The sequence below is a fragment of the Stenella coeruleoalba genome (assembly GCF_951394435.1).
Source record: "Stenella coeruleoalba genome assembly, chromosome: 21".
In the NCBI taxonomy this organism is placed as follows: Eukaryota; Metazoa; Chordata; class Mammalia; order Artiodactyla; family Delphinidae; genus Stenella; species Stenella coeruleoalba.
Window position 1 is genome coordinate 1,683,680 of NC_137167.1, and position 21,688 is coordinate 1,705,367.

General features: G+C 37.6%; 1 protein-coding gene across 11 annotated transcripts in view; it reads right to left on the minus strand.

The window, feature by feature from the left end:
• Window positions 1-21,688, minus strand: part of PSD3 (pleckstrin and Sec7 domain containing 3) — a 669,219-nt gene that overhangs the window by 167,803 nt on the left and 479,728 nt on the right. For all 11 annotated transcript variants that reach the window (XM_079909126.1, XM_079909122.1, XM_079909125.1 and 8 more), the window contains one exon: window positions 11,523-11,593. In XM_079909126.1, coding sequence (XP_079765252.1) covers window positions 11,523-11,593 — 71 coding nt within the window. The remainder of the gene's footprint in view (window positions 1-11,522; window positions 11,594-21,688) is intronic.

The window sequence follows — 21,688 nt, forward strand, 5'->3', positions numbered from 1 at the left end:
CACACAAGGGAATCCCCATAAGGTTAACAGCTGATCTCTCAGCAGAAACCCTACAAGCCAGAAGGGAGTGGCAGGACATACTGAAAGTGATGAAGGAGAAAAACCTGCAGCCAAGACTACTCTACCCAGCAAGGATCTCATTGAGATTTGATGGAGAAATTAAAACCTTACAGACAAGCAAAAGCTGAGAGAGTTCAGCACCACCAAACCAGCTTTACAACAAATGCTAAAGGAACTTCTCTAGACAAGAAACACAAGAGAAGGAAAACACCTATAATAATGAACCCAAAACAATTTAGAAAATGGGAATGGGAACATACATATCAATAATTACCTTAAATGTAAATGGACTAAATGCTCCCACCAAAAGACACAGATTGGCTGAATGGATACAAAAACAAGACCCTTATATATGCTGTCTACAAGAGACCCACTTCAGACCTAGAGACACATACAGACTGAAAGTAAGGGGAAGGAAAAAGATACTCCATGCAAATGGAAACCAAAAGAAAGCTGGAGTAGCAAGTCTCATATCAGACAAAATAGACTTTAAAATAAGGACTATTAGAAGAGACAAAGAAGGACACTACATAATGATCAACGGATCGATCCAAGAAGAAGATATAACAATTGTAAATATTTATGCACCCAACATAGGAGCACCTCAATACATAAGGCAAATACTAACAGCCATAAAAGGGGAAATCGACAGTAACACATTCATAGTAGGGGACATTAACACCCCTACTATGGACTTTCACCCATGGACAGATCATCCAAAATGAAAATAAATAAGGAAACACAAGCTTTAAATGATACATTAAACAAGATGGACTTAATTGATATTTATAGGACACTCCATCCAAAAACAACAGAATACACATTTTTCTCTAGTGCTCATGGAACATTCTCCAGGATAGATCATATCTTGGGTCACAAATCAAGCCTTGGTAAATTTAAGAAAATTGAAATTATATCAAGTATTTTTTCTGACCACAACGCCATGAGACTACATATCAATTACAGGAAAAGATCTGTAAGAAATACAAACACATGGAGGCTAAACAATACACTACTTAATAATGAAGTGATCACTGAAGAAATCGAAGAGGAAATAAAAAAATACCTAGAAACAAATGACAATGGAGACACAATGACCCAAAACCTATGGGATGCAGCAAAAGCAGTTCTAAGGGGGAAGTAAATAGCAATACAAGCCCACCTTAAGAAGCAGGAAACATCTCGAATAAACAACCTAACCTTGCACCTCAAGCAGTTAGAGAAAGAAGAACAAAAAAACCCCAAAGCTAGCAGAAGGAAAGAAATCATAAAAATCAGATCAGAAATAAATGAAAAAGAAATGAAGGAAACAATTGCAAAGATCAATAAAACTAAAAGCTGGTTCTTTGAGAAGATAAACAAAATAGATAAACCACTAGCCAGACTCTTCAAGAAAAAAAGGGAGAAGACTCAAATCAACAGAATTAGAAATGAAAAAGGAGAAGTAACAACTGACACTGCAGAAATAAAAGAGATCATGAGCGATTACTACAAGCAACTCTATGCCAATAAAATGGACAATCTGGAAGAAATGGACAAATTCTTAGAAATGCACAACCTGCCAAGACTGAATCAGGAAGAAATAGAAAATATGAACAGACCAATCACAAGCACTGAAATTGAAACTGTGATTAAAAATCTTCCAACAAACAAAAGCCCAGGACCAGATGGCTTCACAGGCGAATTCTATCAAACATTTAGAGAAGAGCTAACACCTATCCTTCTCAAACTCTTCCAAAATATAGCAGAGGGAGGAACACTCCCAAACTCCTTCTACGAGGCCACCATCACCTTGATACCAAAACCAGACAAGGATGTCACAAAGAAAGAAAACTACAGGCCAATATCACTGATGAACATAGATGCAAAAATCCTCAACAAAATACTAGCAAACAGAATCCAACAGCACATTAAAAGGATCATACACCATGATCAAGTAGGGTTTATTCCAGGAATGCAAGGATTCTCCAATATATGCAAATCTATCAATGTGATAAACCATATTAACAAATTGTAGGAGAAAAACCATATGATCATCTCAATAGATGCAGAGAAAGCTTTCGACAAAATTCAACACCCATGTATGATAAAAACCCTGCAGAAAGTAGGCATAGAGGGAACTTTCCTCAACATAATAAAGGCCATATATGACAAGCCCACAGCCAACATCATCCTCAATGGTGAAAAACTGAAAGCATTTCCACTAAGATCAGGAACAAGACAAGGTTGCCCACTCTCACCACTCTTATTCAACATAGTTTTGGAAGTTTCAGCCACAGCAATCAGAGAAGAAAGGGAAATAAAAGGAATCCAAATCGGAAAAGAAGAAGTAAAGCTGTCACTGTTTGCAGATGACATGATCCTATACATAGAGAATCCTAAAGGTGCTACCGGAAAACTCCTAGAGCTAAACAATGAATTTGGTAAAGTGGCAGGATACAAAATTAATGCACAGAAATCTCTGGCATTCCTATATACTAATGATGAAAAATCTGAAAGTGAAATCAAGAAAACACTCCCATTTACCATTGCAACAAAAAGAATAAAATATCTAGGAATAAACCTACCTAAGGCGACAAAAGACCTGTATGCAGAAAATTATAAGACACTGATGAAAGAAATTAAAGATGATACAAATATATGGAGAAATATACCATGTTCTTGGATTGGAAGAATGAACATTGTGAAAATGACTCTACTACCCAAAGCAATCTATAGATTCAATGCAATCCCTATCAAACTACCACTGGCATTTTTCACAGAACTAGAACAAAAAATTTTGCAATTTGTATGGAAACACAGAAGACCCCGAATAGCCAAAGCAATCTTGCGAACGAAAAAAGGAGCTGGAGGAATCAGGCTCCCTGACTTCAGACTCTACTACAAAGCTACAGTAATCAAGACAGTATGGTACTGGCACAAAAACAGAAAGACAGATCAATGGAAAAGGATAGAAAGCCCAGAGATAAACCCACGCACATATGGACACCTTATCTTTGATAAAGGTGGCAGGAATGTACAGTGGAGAAAGGACAGCCTCTTCAATAAGTGGTGCTAGGAAAACTGGACAGATACATGTAAAAGTATGAGATTAGATCACTCCCTAATACCATACACAAAAATAAGCTCAAAATGGATTAAAGACCTAAATGTAAGGCCAGAAACTATCAAACTCTTAGAGGAAAACATAGGCAGAACACTCTATGATACAAATCACAGCCAGATCCTTTCTGACCCACCTCCTAGAGAAATGGAAATAAAAATAAAAATAAACAAATGGGACCTAATGAAACCTCAAAGCTTTTGCATAGCAAAGGAAACCATAAACAAGACCAAAAGACAACCCTTAGCATGGGAGAAAATATTTGCAAATGAAACAGCTGACAAAGGATTAATCTCCAAAATTTACAAGCAGCTCATGCAGCTCAATAACAAAAAAACAAACAACTCAATCCAAAAATGGGCAGAAGACCTAAACAGACATTTCTCCAAAGAAGATATACAGACTGCCAACAAACACATGAAAGAATGCTCAACATCAAGAATCATTAGAGAAATGCAAATCAAAACTACAATGAGATATCATCTCACACTGGTCAGAATGGCCATCATCAAAAAATCTAGAAACAATAAATGCTGGAGAGGGTGTGAAGAAAAGGGAACACTCTTTCACTGCTGGTGGGAATGTGAATTGGTTCAGCCACTATGGAGAACAGTATGGAGGTTCCTTAAAAAACTACAAATAGAACTACCATATGACCCAGCAATCCCACTACTGGGCATATACCCTGAGAAAACCAAAATTCAAAAAGAGTCATGTACCAAAATGTTCATTGCAGCTCTATTTACAATAGCCCGGAGATGGAAACAACCTAAGTGCCCATCATCGGATGAATGGCTAAAGAAGATGTGGGACATATATACAATGGAATATTACTCAGCCATAAAAAGAAACAAAATTGAGCTATTTGTAATGAGGTGGATAGACCTAGAGTCTGTCATACAGAGTGAAGTAAGTCAGAAAGAAAAAGACAAATACCGTATGCTAACACATATATATGGAATTTAAGAAGAAAAGAAAAATGTCATGAAGAACCTAGGGGTAAGACAGGAAGAAAGACACAGACCTACTGGAGAATGGACTTGAGGATATGGGGAGGGGGAAGGGTGAGCTGTGACAGGGCGAGAGAGAGTCATGGACATATACACACTAACAAACGTAAGGTAGATAGCTAGTGGGAAGCAGCCGCATGGCACAGGGATATCGGCTCGGTGCTTTGTGACCGCCTGGAGGGGTGGGATAGGGAGGGTGGGAGGGAGGGAGATGCAAGAGGGAAGAGATATGGGAACATATGTATATGTATAACTGATTCAATTTGTTATGGGGCAGAAACTAACACACCATTGTAAAGCAATTATATCCCAATAAAGATGTTAAAAAAAAAAAAGAAAACTGTAGGTTACTATCCCCACTGAACATAGATACAAAAATCCTCAACAAAATATTGGCAAATTGAATTCAAAAATACATTAAAAGATCATACACCACAATTAAGTGGAATTTATTCTAGGATGCAAGGATGGTTCAATATCCACAAAACAATCAATGATACACCACAGTAACAAACTGAAGAATAAAACTCATGACCATCTCAATAGATGCAGAAAAAGCTTCTGACAAAATTCAACGTCCATTTGTAATAAAAACTTTCAACAAAGTGGGTACGGACAGAACATACCTCAACCTAATAAAAGCCACATATGACAAACCTATAGCCAATATCATTATCAACTGTGAAAAGCTGAAAGCATTTCTTCTAGAATCAGGAACAAGACAACAATGGCCACTATTGCCACTTTTATTCAACATAGGACTGGAAGCGCTAGCCATAGCAATCAGGCAAGAAAAAGAAATACAAGGCATCCAAACTGGAAAGGAGGAAGTAAAAGTCACAGTTTGCAGATGACACTGTATTTAGAAAATCCTAAAGATGACAACAAAAAACTATTAGAACTAATAAATTAATTCAGTAAAGTTACAAGATACAAAAGAAATTTTGTGTTTCTTTACACTAACAACAAACTAATAGAAAGAAAACAATCCCATTAACAATTGCAACAAAAAGGATAAATATCTCAGAATAAACCTAGGGAAAAGATGGGAAAAGAGTGCTTCTTCAATAAATGTTGCTGGGAAAACTGGACAGTTACATTCCAAAGAATTAAACTGGACTACTTTCTCACAACCTATAAAAAATAAACTCAAAATGGGTTAAAGACTTGAATGGAAGATGTAAAATCATAGAATTCCTAGAAGAAAACACAGGCAGTATGCTCTTTGACATTGGTCTAAGCAATATTTTTTGGATACATCTCCTCAGGCAAGGGAAAGAAATGCAAAAATAAACAAATGGCACTACATCAAACGAAAAAACTTTTGCACAATTAAGAAAACTAATAATAAAATGAAAAGACAGTCTACTAAATCAGAGAAGTTCCCTGAAGCAATAATATCTGATAAGGGGTTAATATCCTAAATATACAAAGGTTGCATATAATTCAACATCAAAACAAAATAAAACAAGCTGATGAAATTATGGGCAGAGGACTTAAATAGACATTTTCCAAAGAAGACACAAATGGCCAACAGATGGATGAAAACATGCTCAACATCACTAATCATCAGGGAAATGCAAATCAAGACTACAATGAGATATTACATCATACCTGTCAGAATGGCTGTAATCCAAAAGACAATAAACAATGTGTTGGCAAGGATGTGGAGATAGGAATCCTTGTGCACTGTTGGCAGGAATGTAAACTGGTGCAGCCACTATGGAAAACAGTTTGGATGTCCCTCAAAATTTACAAAACAGAACTACCATAAGATCCAGCAATTCCATTTCTGGGTATTTTTCTGAAGAAAACAAAAATGCTATTTTAAAATGATTCATGCACCCCTATGTTCATTGCAGCATTATTTACAATAGCCAAGATATGGAAGCAACCTAAATGTCCACTGATAGATGAATGTGGCATATATACATTTATAACAGAATATTACTCAGCAAAGAAAAGAATGAAATCTTGCCACTTGCAATAACATGGATGGACCTAGAGGTTATTATGCTAAGTGAAATAAGTCAGAGAAAGACAAACACCACATGATTTCACTTGCATGTACAATTTAAAAAACAAAACAAACATAACAAAACAGAAAGAGTCATAGATACAGAATACAAACAAGTGGTTGCCAGAGAAAGGAGGGTGGAGGAGTGAATAAAATAGGTGAGGGAGATTAAGAGCTACACACTTTTGTCACCAAATAAATGAGTCACAAGGATTAAATGTACAGCATGGGGAATACAGTTAATAATAATATAATAACTTTATATGGTGACAGACAGTAACTAGACTTATTGTGGTGTTCATTTTGTAATATATAAAAAATATCGAATCACTATGTTGTGTACTAGAAACTAACATAGTGTTGTAGGTCAGTTATACTTAAATTAAAAAAAAAAAAATAAATGGGAGAAGAACCTCAAAAAAACAAGATAGCAAACAATATTCGTCAAAGTTGCTCAGAGACCCTTTTTTAAAATGTTGGTGTGCCACATGCTAGGACACAGATCCAATTATTAGGGAGTTTACATAGCTTCAGTGTAGCCCTTGTTAGCAAGTGGACTTTACATACATAAAGGATTCATATCAACATAACAATAAGAAAAATAATAAACATTTTGCATCAACTGTGAAATTCTGAAGACATAAGCTGGAATACTGATCATGATGCTAATTTTTGCTAAATATTTCAAGTTTGGTACAAAGTAGAACTATATTTTTGGGCTTCCCTGGTGGCACAGTGACTGAGAGCCCGCCTGCCAATGCAGGGGACGTGGGTTTGAGCCCTGGTCTGGGAAGATCCCTCATGCGGCGGAGCAGCTGGGCCCGTGTGCCACAGCTGCTGAGCCTACGCTCTGGAGCCTGTGGGCCACAGCTGCTGAGCTCACGTGCCACAACTACGGAAGCCCGCGTGCCAAGAGCCCGTGTTCTGCAATGGGAGAGACCACTGCAATGAGAAGCCTGCACACCACAATGAAGAGTGGCCCCCGCTTGCTGCAGCAAGAGAGAGCCCACGAGCAGCAATGAAGACCCAGTGCAGCCAAATATAAATAACTAAAATAAATAAATTTAAAAAAAAGAACTACATTTTTAAAACAAGCATTTGAGATAATTTGTCCTAAAAACAAAAACCTATCTTTATGTGCTAAAATAAAAAAAAAATTAAATAGCAGTAATTTTGACTGACTTATAAGTAATAATGTCTTAGATGTGAAAACACTAATTTTAGTATCATACCTCAAGGGTGATAATCTCTCCTTAGTTGTCTTAAAAACCTATTTGTAATAGAAGAAAAGAGTAAATCTTCAAAACGCCAGCAGCTCAAATAAAATTCACTTCCCTCAAAAAATAAAGATTAGTACAGACATATGAAATAGAGATCAGAAAAACAGTAGAGGGAAAAAAATCATTGAAATTAAGAGTTGGTTTTTTGAAAATAATAACATTGACAATCCTTTAACTAGACTACTAAGGAAAACAGAGAGAAGACTCAAATAAGTAAAATCAGAAATGAAAGATGAGACATTACAACTAATGTCAGAGAAATAAAAATATTATAAGAAACAACTATGAACAATTATACACCAACAAATTGGACAATCTAGAAAAAATGGATAAATCCCTAGAAACACAATTTGCTAAAACTGAATTATGAATAAAAATCAGAATAGACCTATAACTAGCATGTAGATTAAATCAGTAATCAAAAACCTCCCAACAAAGAAAAGTCGAGGACCATTCAGCCTCACAAGTAAATTCTACCCAACTCTTAAAGAATTAACGCCAATCCTTCTCAAATTCTTATAAAATATTCAAGAGGAGGGAACACTTCTAAAATCATTTCATGAGGCCAGCATTAGCTTGATACCAAAACCAGAAAAAGATACTACAAGAAAAGAAAACTACAGGCCATATCTCTGATGAATATAGACTCAAAAATCCACAATGAAATATCAGCAAACCAAATCCAACATCATATTATGAAAGGTGCAGGGGCTTCCCAGGTGGTGCAGTGGTTGAGAGTCTACCTGCCAATGCAGGAGACACGGGTCCTCTCCGGTCTGGGAGGATCCCACATGCCACGGAGCGGCTGGGCCTGTGAGCCATGGCCGCTGAGCCTGCGCGTCCGGAGCCTGTGCTCCACAACGGGAGAGGCCACAGCAGTGAGAGGCCCGCGTACCGCAAAAAAAAAAAAAAAAAAAAAAAAAAAAAAGAAAGGTGCATACACCATGACCAACTGGGATTTACCCCTGGAATGCAAGAATGCTTCAACTTATGAAAATTAACTAGTATGATAAACCACATTAACATAACAAATGTTACAAATCACATGATCATCTCAATAGATGCAGAAAAAGCATTTAATAAAAATTCAACAACCTTTCACATGATAAAAACATTCTACAAACTAGGAATAAAAAGAAATTACTTCACTATAATAAAAATCATATATAAAAAGCCCACAGCTAACATCATACTCAATGGTGAAAAACTGAAGGCTTTTTCTTTAAGAAAAGAAACAAGACAAAAATGCCCACTCTTGGCATTTCTATTCAACATAGTACTGAAGTCCTAGCCCAGCCATCAAGAAGAAAAAATAATTAAAGACATCTAAACAGGAAAGGAAAAAGTAAAATTATCTTTGTTTACAAATTCCATGACCTTAAATACAGAAAACTCTAAAGATTACACAAAAGAACTGTTAGAACTAAGAAATAAATTCAGCAAAGTTGCAGGATACAAAAGTCAACGTGTAAAGATCAGTTGCATTTCTATAAACTAATGATGAACAATCCAAAAAGGAAATTAAGAAAACAATTCCATTTACAACAGAATCAAACACAATAAAATACTTTAGGAATAAACTTAATAAAGGGAGTGAAAAACTTATATAATAAAAAGTACAAAACACTGCTGATAGAATTTAAAGACGCAAATAAATGGAAAGACATCCTATGTTCATGGATTGGAAGACTTTATATTATCAAAATGCCCATACTATCCAAAGTCACCTACAGATTCAATGTAATCCTTATCAAAATCCCAATGGTAGTTTTTGCAGAAACTGAAAAATTCACCTTCACAATTCATATGGAACTACAAAGGATCCTGAATGCTCCAAATGATATTGAGAAAGAATAACAAATTTAGAATCCTCACACTTCTCCATTTCTAAACATATTTCAAAGCCATAGTAATCAAAAAATTATGGTAGTGGTATGAAGACATACATGTAGTCCAATGTAACAGAATAGACAGCCCAGAAACAATCCCATCAACTGATCTTCCACAGGGTCCCAAAAGAACACAAAGGAGAAAAGATAATCTCCTCAACAAATAGTACTAGGAAAACTGGATGTCCATGTGAAAAAGAATGCAAGTTCATCCTTAACATACACCATACACAAAAGTCAACTCATCACGGATTTAAATGTTTAAGCTTTGAAACTATGAAACTCCTAGAAGAAACCACAGAGGAAAAGCTTCTTGGCAGTTACATTGGCAATGATTTCTTGGATACACACCAAAACAACAGGTAACAAAAACAAAAATAGAGAAACGGGATTATGTAAAACTAAAAAGCTTCTGCACAACAAAGGAAACAATCAAGAGAGTGAAAAGGCCACTTACAGAATGGGAGAAAATACCTGAAAACCACATATATGATAAGGGATTAATATTCAAAATATATAAGGAATTCCTAAACTCAATAGCAAAAAACCCAAATAACCTGATTAAAAAATGGTCAAAGGATCTGAATAAACATTTCTCCACAGACAACACACATATGGTCAACAGGGATATGAAAAAATGCTCATCATCACTAATTGTCAGGAAAATGTAAATCAAAATCACAAGGAAGTATCATCTCATGCCTGTTAGTATGGCCATTATTAAAAAATATTTTTTTTAAAACAACCCAGAAAATAACACATGTTGACATGCATTTGGAGAAATTGGAACTCCTGTGCATTGTTGGTGTAAATTTAAAATGATTCAGCCACTGTGGAAAACAATATAGAGGTTCTTCAAAAAATTTAAAGTAGAACTATCATATGATCCAGCAATTCCACTTCTGGGAACTGAAATCAGGATCTCAAAGACATATCTGCACACCATGTTCACTGCAGTATTGTTCACAATAACCAAGAGGTGGAAACAACATAAATGTCCATGGACGAATGAATGGAAAAAGAAAATGAAGTAAACAATGGAATATTGTTCAGTCATAAAAAAGAGGAAAATCCTGTCATATGCTGTAACATGGATGAACCTTTTACGTTAAGTGAAATCAGCCAGTCACAGAAGGACAAACACTGCTTGTTGCCATTTACGTGAAGTATCTGAGAGCCAAACTTAAAAAAACAGAGAGTAGAAAGGTGGTTGCTAGGGGTTGGGGAGAGGGGGAAATGGGAGAACTGCTGTTCATGGGGTATTGTTTGTCATGCAAGACGGAAAGTTTCTACAGATCTACTGTACAACATGGTGCTTATAAAGTTTATAATACTGTACTATTCACTTAAAATTTTATTGAGGGAGATCTCACATTATGTTTTTTATCACATTAAAAAGAAAAAGTATTTCCAAGCTTTCCTTTGAGGTGGGAGCTAGAGTCCTGTTGGGCCCTGGGACGTGGTGTACTTATTCCAGTCAAGACACAACTTTCCCATCTCCACGCACACAGAGCTAGGGAGGCGGAAGCTCCAGGGACTAGCCTTCAAAGGTCAGAATATATAAACTTGATACCAAAATAATTTCCAGACTTGGGGATTAGAAGAAAGGACGCTGACAGGAAATGGTATGGTCAAACACTTACCCAGGTAACTGGAATACATTTGCAGTGTTAAATACCAGGACTTGAAAGAAAATGTGTTTCTAGATTTAGGTAGGATCTAAATGAAGATAAATAACTAAATAAATGAGGGATAAAACTAATCTATAGTATAAATACCCATTGAAACAAGTGTTACCACAATCTGAACCTGAATAGACAATATGAAGTCTAACTTATCAACTTATATTCAGCATTTCTAATTGAATATAATTAGAACACAGCTCATCCACTCCCTCTGATCACATACACTCACATATGCATGTATATAACCTTTTATATTTATAAAATGTAATATATATACATATATATATAAATAATTTCCAAAACAATTTTTGTACCAGAAACAAAAAAAAAAATCTAAAAGAGAATTTAGATATCAATTAAACAGTCTTTTGGGTGTTTGATGTGGCCTCTTTGTACAAAGTGAGTATTTTCTAGGTAACCTGTCTAATTATCACTTCATAAAGTTTTACAGGCATCATTTTTTTGTATCTACTTTTACCTTTTGCAAGTAAAGAACTGTTCCCTTTAGTACAGCATAAAAGGTCTTCCATCCTCGCTTTCCTCTTGGAGCTAGAAAGGGAAAAAAAATTGAAAAATTTTATTTGATAGAAATTTGCGTTTTTCGAAGGAGAACCTAAAAGGTCAACATGGTGATTATGCTTCAATGTTCCTGGTTTATTTGCTACCGAGACTAATAATAATGAGAACTAAAATTTTCTTGAGGCTTACTGTGTAACAGGCAGTATTATCTCATTTAATCCTCACAATAACACTGTGAGGTAGGTACTATTACTCTTGTCTTTTTATAAAACTGAAGCACAGAGAAGTACTCTGCTTATGGTCACATAACTAGGAAGAGGAGAAGCAGGACTCTGAGCCCAAGCAGCAAGGCTCTGCGGTCCGTGCTCCAGTAGAGGTGACTAAAAGACTGAAAAAGCAAGAGGCATATTGGAAATACACATTAATCTAAGGGCTCACGAACCAGAGCCTTCATGGCTTCGTCAAAGTTTCCAGGAGTCATAAGAAAAAAGTCCCGGAATATAAAAGGACTCCTCTTGGTCTTTCTCCCAAACATCCACCAGCTGGACTGTAACTTTAATTATTATTACTCCTGTGGCAATTTGTGATACCTCTGCTGCAGATCACGCTGCCCTGTAACGTAATTTTTTTTTTTCTAAATGTCTCTTCCAGTAGACTGTGAATAACCTGAGAACAGATATCCTTCATCTTCAGAATTCACAGAACCTAGCATAGTGCAAGGCAGACATTAGGCACCTTTATAAAAATTCTCCAAACTAAGTTTCTTCCGGAAGTCCTTATATTTCCTTTATTTATATTTTCCTGGAGTATAAAGTAGAATTTCTCTATTGACTTATATAAAACTTTACAGATTGTCCTAAAGTAAAAGCACAGATTAGCAAAACAGTTTACTATTTATTCTTAATCTTGATAAAATTAAAATCCGTAACTGGAAAAGCTTATTACCTGAATACCATTTCTCTAATGTCTACCAAATATGCAGGAAGGGCCATTTATTCTTATTCTGTTATCAACTATTTGGCTGTCTTTAGGCTGTCTTTAACCTGGATGCCTGATTAAATTAGGAAATGCATTATTCTTAAGTAAATCTTTTAAATCTCCTTTGACTGAAGAATTGTTAGGCTTGGAAAGTAGGTGAATAGCCACCTACAGAACACGGGTGCTCCTGCCAACACCATACTGAGATATCCACCTGGCAAAATAGGACTCAAAACATCCACTCTGTAGGTTTCCAGGGGAAATAAAAAAATTTCATCCCATCTGTTTCCATCACGTAAGGTTTTAAAGTGTGTACTCAAAAATAAATGATCAAAAAATGTATACCATAATCTTCTTTTTTTAAAAAATTTATTTATTTTAGGCTGTGTTGGGTCTTCGTTGCTGCACGTGGGCTTTCTCTAGTTGCGGCAAGCAGGGGCTACTCTTCATTGTGGCGCGGGGGCTTCTCATTGCGGTGGCCTCTCTTGTTGTGGAGCATGGGCTCTAGGAGTGTGGCTTCAGTAGCTGTGGCTCGTGGTCTCAGTAGTTGTGGCTTGCAGCTCTAGAGCGCAGGCTCAGTAGTTGTGGCACACAAGCTTAGTTGCTGCGCGGCATGTGGGATCTTCCCGGACCAGGACTCAAACCCTTGCCCCCTGCGTTGGCAGGTGGATTCTTAACCACTGCGCCACCAGGGAAGCGCCATAACCTTCTTTATAAAGAAAAACAAGTGGCTACTATAAAGAAAGCCATAGATCATCATATATATATATACACATATATGAAATAAATGTTGACTGCCTTTTTCAATAGATGTCAAATTCTGATCTGGGCCATGTGAGAGCAGGGCACACACAAGTGGCCCCGGGCTGCAGGAGCTGCTGCAGAGCAGGACAGAGGCAGCGGTGTGGTGGAGGTACCTGCTGGAAGGCAGACCAGCTGATCTCTAGACCTTGTCTCAAACCTCTCCTCTCACCCACTAACCCTAATTCGGTAACTCCTGACCAGTCTCCCAACCTCTCAGGACTTCAGCTGCTTCATTTTAAAATGCGGATAATTCATATAACTTAAGGCAAAGCACTGGCTAATGCTGGAGAAGAACTTAGAGAAACCCTTCTGTTTTCTATAGGAGGAACACAGGTCCTGGATTTGAAAGGCTTTCCCCAAAGCCCTAAAACTAATTTAGTGGCATCTTGAGATTCCTTCAGTTTAAAGATTTACAAATCTAGTTTTCTGCTTTTCAAGTAGAAATCTATTAATCTGTTACCAAGGTTGTTGCCCCAGAATCATAACCCTGCCCCTCCCTCAAATGCAAACCAATTGCTCTTATCTAAGTTTCAGGAGGAAGCTGCAAGGAGAAAAAGAAGAACTGGTCAGAACCAACTAAGCCCAAGATGGGGGAAGATTTGACTTCCAGTGACCTTGAGCCAGATTAGCTAATCGACACACCCACTGACACCAGGATAGTTGACAACTGCCATGACAACAACTGGAAAAGCCCATACAAGGACTGAAAAGGAGTGTTGCATCAGGTCCAGATCCAAACCACACCTCTATTCATGAATATTCCTCCCTCTCTTTCCAATTCCCACCCTTTTACCTGGACCCTCCTCTGTACATTGTGTCTCTGCCTGAATTGGGTTGAGAAGTTGATTTGGGAACCGAGTTCTGGCTTCTTTCCATTCTTTGGCCATTGAATAAAGGCTGTGCTGTCCCAGGCTCTTCATTGGTTTCATTAGTGGCTGTGTGAATCCGAGCAGAAAAAGAACCTCCTTGACGGAGACAAGGAGTCTCCACCCGGGTTAGGACCCCAGTGTGGGTCTAGTCCACCAATTTGGTAACAAATTGGTGTACATGTTCACAAAAACTTTTAACAGATCTTCATCTTTACCACACTAAGCCTCCTAGAAATGGATCCCAAAGATCTCTCCAACCAAACTCTGATCGCAAGTCACCTGTGGGTGACTAATGCTGAGTCAGGGAGCATTAACCCTGTGCGCCATGCTCTATTTTTCCAGCTCCCACAGAAGTGTAAAACTTAATCTTGTTTTTGGTCAATTATAACTTAGTTGTTTAACGCACACCACAATGCTAAAAATAAGACACTAGTATTACCTCCATTTTACAGTGGAATTCAGGGAAGAAAAGGACCACTGTGCACTAAACAGGATGGGAAGGCTGTAGAGGCAGCCTCAGCGGCCCTGATTTTAAAGCCACACACACACAGTGCAGCTATGGCTTTTGCACCCTCGGTGAGGCTTGCCACGTGAAACACAGGGCTGGACCCCACTGAATGAGGAGGATTGTCCCTCATAATGACAATGGTAGAGGGAGTTAAATCTGACATCATAGCACATTCATTATTAAGTACAGAAGGCTGGGGAAAGAGCTATAACTGTAGTTACATAATGAACATGGTGGAAGGAATCAGTGAAGTCACTGACTGGAAACTGGATGTATCCTACTGCAAGGCTCTAACTACAAGGGTGGTAGCGGGTTGGTAGGTAGATGCATTTTAACAAATATCTGGGTGCCTACTGTGAAAAGGTGTTTGCCAAACTTGACCAAAAGATACCGTTTTGTGCACTAGACTACACTTCCACGGCTATTTTTAACATGCATACCCAGAGTCCAAAGACTGCTTTCCTTCTTCTTGAAAATAAAAGAATCTTGGTGTATTTTAACTCATCAACTGTCTCCAACCTTACATGATAACAGTGTCTATTACTTTTGTCTTGTTTAATACTACTGAAGTAGACATTTTGTATAAATTGCCACTGTCTGCTTAGATTTTCCCTCATGTTTACTATAATATTACCTTTATTTGTTACTTCTGTAACTCAGGTTGTTTTTGGAGGCCATTTTCAACTACTTATTGAAATCTATACTTAGAAGTTCTTTTAGTGAGGGTCTTTTGGTGGCAAATCTTTTTCTGTTTTTCTTCATATGAAAATGTCTTTGTTTCATAAGAAATTCTAGGGACTTCCCTGGTGGCATAGTGGCTGAGAATCTGCCTGCCAATGCAGGGGACACGGGTTCGAGCCCTGGTCTGGGAAGATCCCACATGCCACGGAGCAACTGAGCCCGTGCACTACAACTACTGAGCCTGTGCTCTAGAGTCCACGAGCCACAACTACTGAGCCCGTGTGTCACAACTACTGAAGCCTGCGCGCCTAGAGCCCATGCTCCACAACAAGAGAAGCCACCGGAATGGGAAGCCCAAGCACCGCAAAGAACAGTAGCCCTCGCTCGCCACAACTAGAGAAAGCCCGTGTGCAGCAACAAAGACCCAATGCAGCCCAAAATTAATTAATTAATTAAAAAAAAGTCTAGGTGGACAATTACCTTTTCTCATGAAGACATTACTTCATGTTGTTTACGTACAGGTTTCTTCACGTTTATCCAGCTCTGGGCTTCTCAGGTATCATTTCCAAACACTTGCAGTCATCATATGTTTGAATACTGTCTCTCCATTGTCTCCGCTATTGAAACTTCTGATACTCTAACTTCTCAGCCTACCCCACAGGCGGCTTCACAGCTCCTTCATACTCTATCTTTTTGTCCTCTGTGCTAAAAGCTGGTAGTTTTATCTCCAGTACTCCTTGGGCACCCAGATCCACAGATGCCCTGAGGGATTAGCAGTCCCAGGGCTAGCTCACTTCCTAGATTTGTACTCATTTCCCTTTCATTGTTACAGGTTCATCCACTCATTTAAAAGGTGTTTAAAAATATTTTAATCACTTTTAGATGTTTCATAATGTACGAGTTTTGGAATTTGTAGGCCATCGTGTTGCCAAAAAACAGTTTCTCATTTTTTCTTTTCTTTTGAAGAATTCATTCACAAATTTTATAATCTAGAATTCATTTGAAGCAGGATAAGGAGATAGGAGCGGAGGACAGGATGAGAGAAACTAGAACAAGGAAGGAGGCTGTTACAATCGCCCACATGAGAGAAAAAGCCCAAAATATGGATGGAGGTGCACAATAAAGACAAAGAACTGGAAAGAAAGGGGAAGGCAGCAGTGCTAACTGAGCACCTATACTACAGTGCTCTGAGCACTGGGCACGCATTATAAACGTTCTGTTTGATCCAAATGATCCTTTCAGTTAGGCATCACTGCCTCTATTTCACATTGATGTCTCCATTATAACTACATCTGCAGCTCTGAGAGGTGGTGTAAGCTACTGAGGGGGCTACCTACATACGGATTTCAAAGCTACTGTCTAGTGCAACTCGGAGGAGGAAACATGTTCTATGGATACATTAAGGGGAAACTCTCCAGGTGACAATCCTTTGCAATAGTCAGGCGTACTACTCCGGTGAGGTAAGCACAGACGGCAGGGAATGAGAAGATAGGACAGCAGGGGAATGCAAGTCAGGTGTGTTCTCTGATCTCCCTGATGCCTTCAGAAGCACCCCTGCTCATGGCGATGCAGCTCAGAACTGAGCCACGATCCTGTGTCTGCCCCCTAGCTCACCTAGCATTTTGCAGAGTAATAAGGCTAATAGCAGTAATAATTGTAGCAGTAGTGATAGCATCAGCTAACATTTATCGAGAACATACTGTTTTAAGCACTGTTCCAAAACTGGATGTATGTTAACTAAAGCCCACAACTCTGTGAGGAGCCACTTCTATATTCTTCATTTTACAGATGTGGACTCTGAGACTTCACTAACCTGCAGCACTAGGTTCCCCATCGCACTGGCCACTTTTACTCTGGTTTGTATGCAGGGAAAGAGCAGTCAAACTAGACTCATCCACACTGAGTTGGTAGACTCTGAGATATAGGGGTGATATTCAAAGTAAAACAAGAAACAAAAAAGTCAACAGGCCTCTGTGACTTTTTACACCACACACACAACACATTTCTGCAAAAGAGAAATTCGCAGTTGTTCCAAACCTGAGCAGTGGTGAAACTATCATTAAATCTTCAATATTATAAACCAGTTCTTATTAGTATTCTGACCTTATCTTTATTATACATTTGAAGAAGTCTTCTTGAAAATATGAAGTACAATGAACAATATTTTGGCTTCAGTTACTACCACTGATCTTTAAAAAATAGTTAAATGCACAACTGAGAATGAAAGCACAGCCTGTCACCCTTCTTTCATAAAGAGGAAGGTATAAAATACTCCCGAGCAATGAAATATTCAGTAAAGAGTAATGACGGATATATGCCAGAAAATAAAGATATTTATTTTTTTAATTCACCAAAAGGTATAAGCTTCATGCAAAGGTTTTTATTTGCATGCTATACTCTCCAACTTTAATTTCTTCTGAACCGAACTGGGAACAGATTGCGTTTAAGATCTTACTGTTCCAATTTTTCTATTTTCATCAAAATCTTGGCCTGTTTTTGAACACTCCACACTGTGGGTTCCCTGATTATCTACATTTTCCTTTTCTTCAAGTTTAATATCAGAAAGACTTAAGAAGCATAGAAAGACATAGTATGGACAGTGTCTATTTTTTCTTTTAATACACAAACCTTTCTTTCCTGTCTGTTGGCCTGAAAAATATTCTTCCATTGCCCCAGTAAAGTGACAAAAATATCATTTTTTCCCCAAATGGTAGAGAAGGTCAGTAAGCCATATCCACACTAATTAGAAACAATTCTTAAGTTATGGCCTGAAAGCTAACAATGGAGGCCCTGCCAGGCTAGGAAACAAGGGAAATGTGAGGATGTAATAAGCTCCATGTAAAATACGTTCAATTTCTCTATGTTAATGGGAGAAAGACATTTAAAATATAATGCAACACCACCGAGGGCATTCCAAAATAAATCTTGGAAACAAAGATGTGCTCAGCAAAAGCCCTTCTACACTGTACAACTGGGACATGTCTGTACGAGATTTGTAAAAGGCACAAGATATTTCTAAAGTTAATTCCCTAGTGACAGCATCTGAAAACTGGGCAAAATTCTTAAAGTATCTCTACTATAGAATGAAGAGATATGCTACCTTGGTAGGAAGCAAGCTCTTCAATTCTACGTCACTGAGGCAGCTGAAGGTGCACCCCAGGCAGGGGGAGTTTGCTTTCTATGACTGGTATGCAAAGGATTTAGACAAATTCATGGATGACAGCTCTCCCTACAAATCATTATGTGAAGTTAACAGTAATCCTTGTATATTTATCCCTAACTTCCTTTCATAAAATATTCTCAGGCACCACCATAAGAAGTACCATTAAATCTTAGTTGAGTAACTGAGACACTCAGATTACTGCTTGAAGCAATGGAATCCCAGCTGTGCACAACAGAAGTTACCTTTGGGAGAAAACTCACACAATATTAAGCAACTCATAGTGTTAATTATCTCCAGGTTTATAACAGAGTGGTAGAAATAAAACAGTACTATTACTATCTTATATTTCTAAATCATTTACCTTCGAAACATTTAAGGCAATTTACACATTTAAAAAAAATCAGTTAATCTTTATAATCTTTCTCTTTACGACTGGGAGCTGTTACCTGCAGTCAACTCTATTTTATAAAAGGAAAAACTGGGGCAGCCTTACAGGAACTAGAAGTACAACCTATACAGATTGCTTTTCCCTGAAAAACATTTCCTTCTTTTTATAATAGAAATAGGTTTACATCACTGGTAGAGAACAGAACATGAAACACAAGAGAGAATTGGAAGAATATGCTCCCCAGGATGCCCCTGGCAGGATGATGTTCACTCTGGATGTGATTCTATTCCTTTAAGAAGTCAAGACTTTTACCCTAAATTGATCTTTCTGGAATGGCAGAAAGTACTCTGGACCAAGAACCAGGAAACTTGGATTTTATTCATACCCTGCTGTCTACTATTTCTCTGACTTTCAACAAGTTGCCTAACATCTCTGGTTATAAATCTATAAAATGACACTACAACATACAATAATTACTTTACAGTGTTGTTTCATAAAGGTTATTAGGACACAAACCCTACCCCTAAACAGTTCACATTAACAGTGATAAGTTGTATAAACCAAATTACCGGTAGCATGGCACTAACCGAAAGCAACCACAGTGGAGGTTTCAAGCAGGTAAAGAGAGGAGGAAGTCACTAATTCTACCCATGTGTAGGGTTTACAAGTCAGAGAAGGTTCTAAATGAGGATTTTGTTTTCAGCAGATAGAAAAGGGGGGTTTTCTTTGGCCCTCCACCTTCTCTACAGTATATCTGGACTAAGACACTGAATCAAAACATGGATCTCAATTACAGAAGACTCATAATACTGATCACCACCATCCTTTATCAGGATGGCCTCTAGACAAAAGCCAACATAGTATTTTCCACAGAGAGCACATGATTTGAAATTCTGGTTTCACCTGAGTGACCTTGGGCAAGTCAGCCTCCCCATGCGTCACTTACTGTCTCTGTAAAACAAAAATAAAATGCTACCTACACCTCATAGGGTTATTCTGAAAATCAGATGAGTTAATACATGTGAATCTTTTAAAAGTGTATTTTTTATTGTTAGGGATACTGTCTTCTAAAAGAAAATGCATCCAATTTCCATGCTAAAACACAAAGACTTACTTTTTAAACATCATTCATGTATTCAGAAATTTTTCTTTGTTAAAGTCAATATTTTGAGAAGAACCCCCACCCCGGCCCCAGACATTCCTGATGCATTTTAATAGAAAAGGGGTAACCTTTCACCCTTAATTTAATTGGGGGGAGGATGGAGTACAGCACATTCATTAACATATTTATTGTTTCTGTTTTGTCCCAGGTCCTGTCCTGTCTTGACATTGGATACATCAAACATGAATGCAAACAGTAAAAGTGAACAGTGGGAGGAGGAACAAAAGCTGATGGAGAAATTTTTACCCAAGTAATAAGCCATAAAAATGTACAAACCCAACTTGTAAACAAATACGTTCCTCCACTCAGCTAGGAGATGGTTTCACAGCTAGCCATTGCTAGAAGCACAGGGAGAATGTAAAGGACTTGTGCTGAGGTTGGAGAAGAGGGCAGGACATAATAAGAACATATCATCATGAGCTAAGGTTACAGGAAAAGTGTGCAGGCAGCGAGAAAGACAAAAATAACCCAGAATATAGAGCTATTTTTTTCAGGAAAAACAAATACTAGAGTCATATAAACTTTTTTAGCATTTTGACAGATGAACATCCCGCACATTTTCTTCGCTGCTGCTTTCCCAGATACCAGCATGACCTCTGCCCCTTCACTTCAATCAGGTCGCTGCTCAGATGTCACATCCCCCAGGGCTTCCTCTCCTCACCTTGCCTTATTTTTCTCTGGATCACTTAACAGTCACCTGAAATACCACCTATTTATTATTGAGCTCCCCTTATACTAGAATGGAATCTCCAAGCAAGTACTATTTGTTACTGTGTCCAGAGAACAGATTAAAAACTCGAAAAAGAAGAAAAGCATCAGATGTCCTAAATAGGCATGTAGATGAGGCAACTCAACAAACATTGAAGATAATTTTTTTAAAAAGTGTCTCCATCATTTAGGTGAAATACATTTGAAAACTCAGGTTGGTTAAAGAGCAAAGAAGAGGCAGGACAAAATTTTCATACAGATTATTTCAACAAGAGGATGTTGGATATGGAAATAGGATATCAGTAAAGACCCAGGCTCATAAGGAACAAACATAGCATGACAAATTGCTATGGGTTTTCAATAATTATTAAAGAATGGACATCTGTGGAAAGGGAATTTAAATTCTAGGAAACAAACAGCATCCCATAATTCTTTTTTTAAAAAACTGACATATAATGACATGTAACATTATGTTAGTTTCAGGTGTACAACATGATTCAATATTTGTCTATACTGCAAAATGGTGACCACTGTAAGTGTACTTAACCTCTATCACCATACATTACCGCAGTTTTTTTCTTGTGATGAGGACTTTTAAGATCTATCCTCTTAGCAACTTTCAATTATGTAATACAGTGTTATTAACCATAGTCACCATGCTCATAATTCTTATAAAGTGAAGGAAGATGCTGGAGAACTTGCTATTTTAATAACCACCTTAAAAAGTTGGACAATAGCAAAATGTTACTGAAGTTCAATAACTTCATTATATGTGAAAGGTATGAACACTGAACTCCAAGAAAATCAAGCATACTATGTTTTTTCATAATTTTTTGAGCAATTTACAGGATTCATTATCAAACT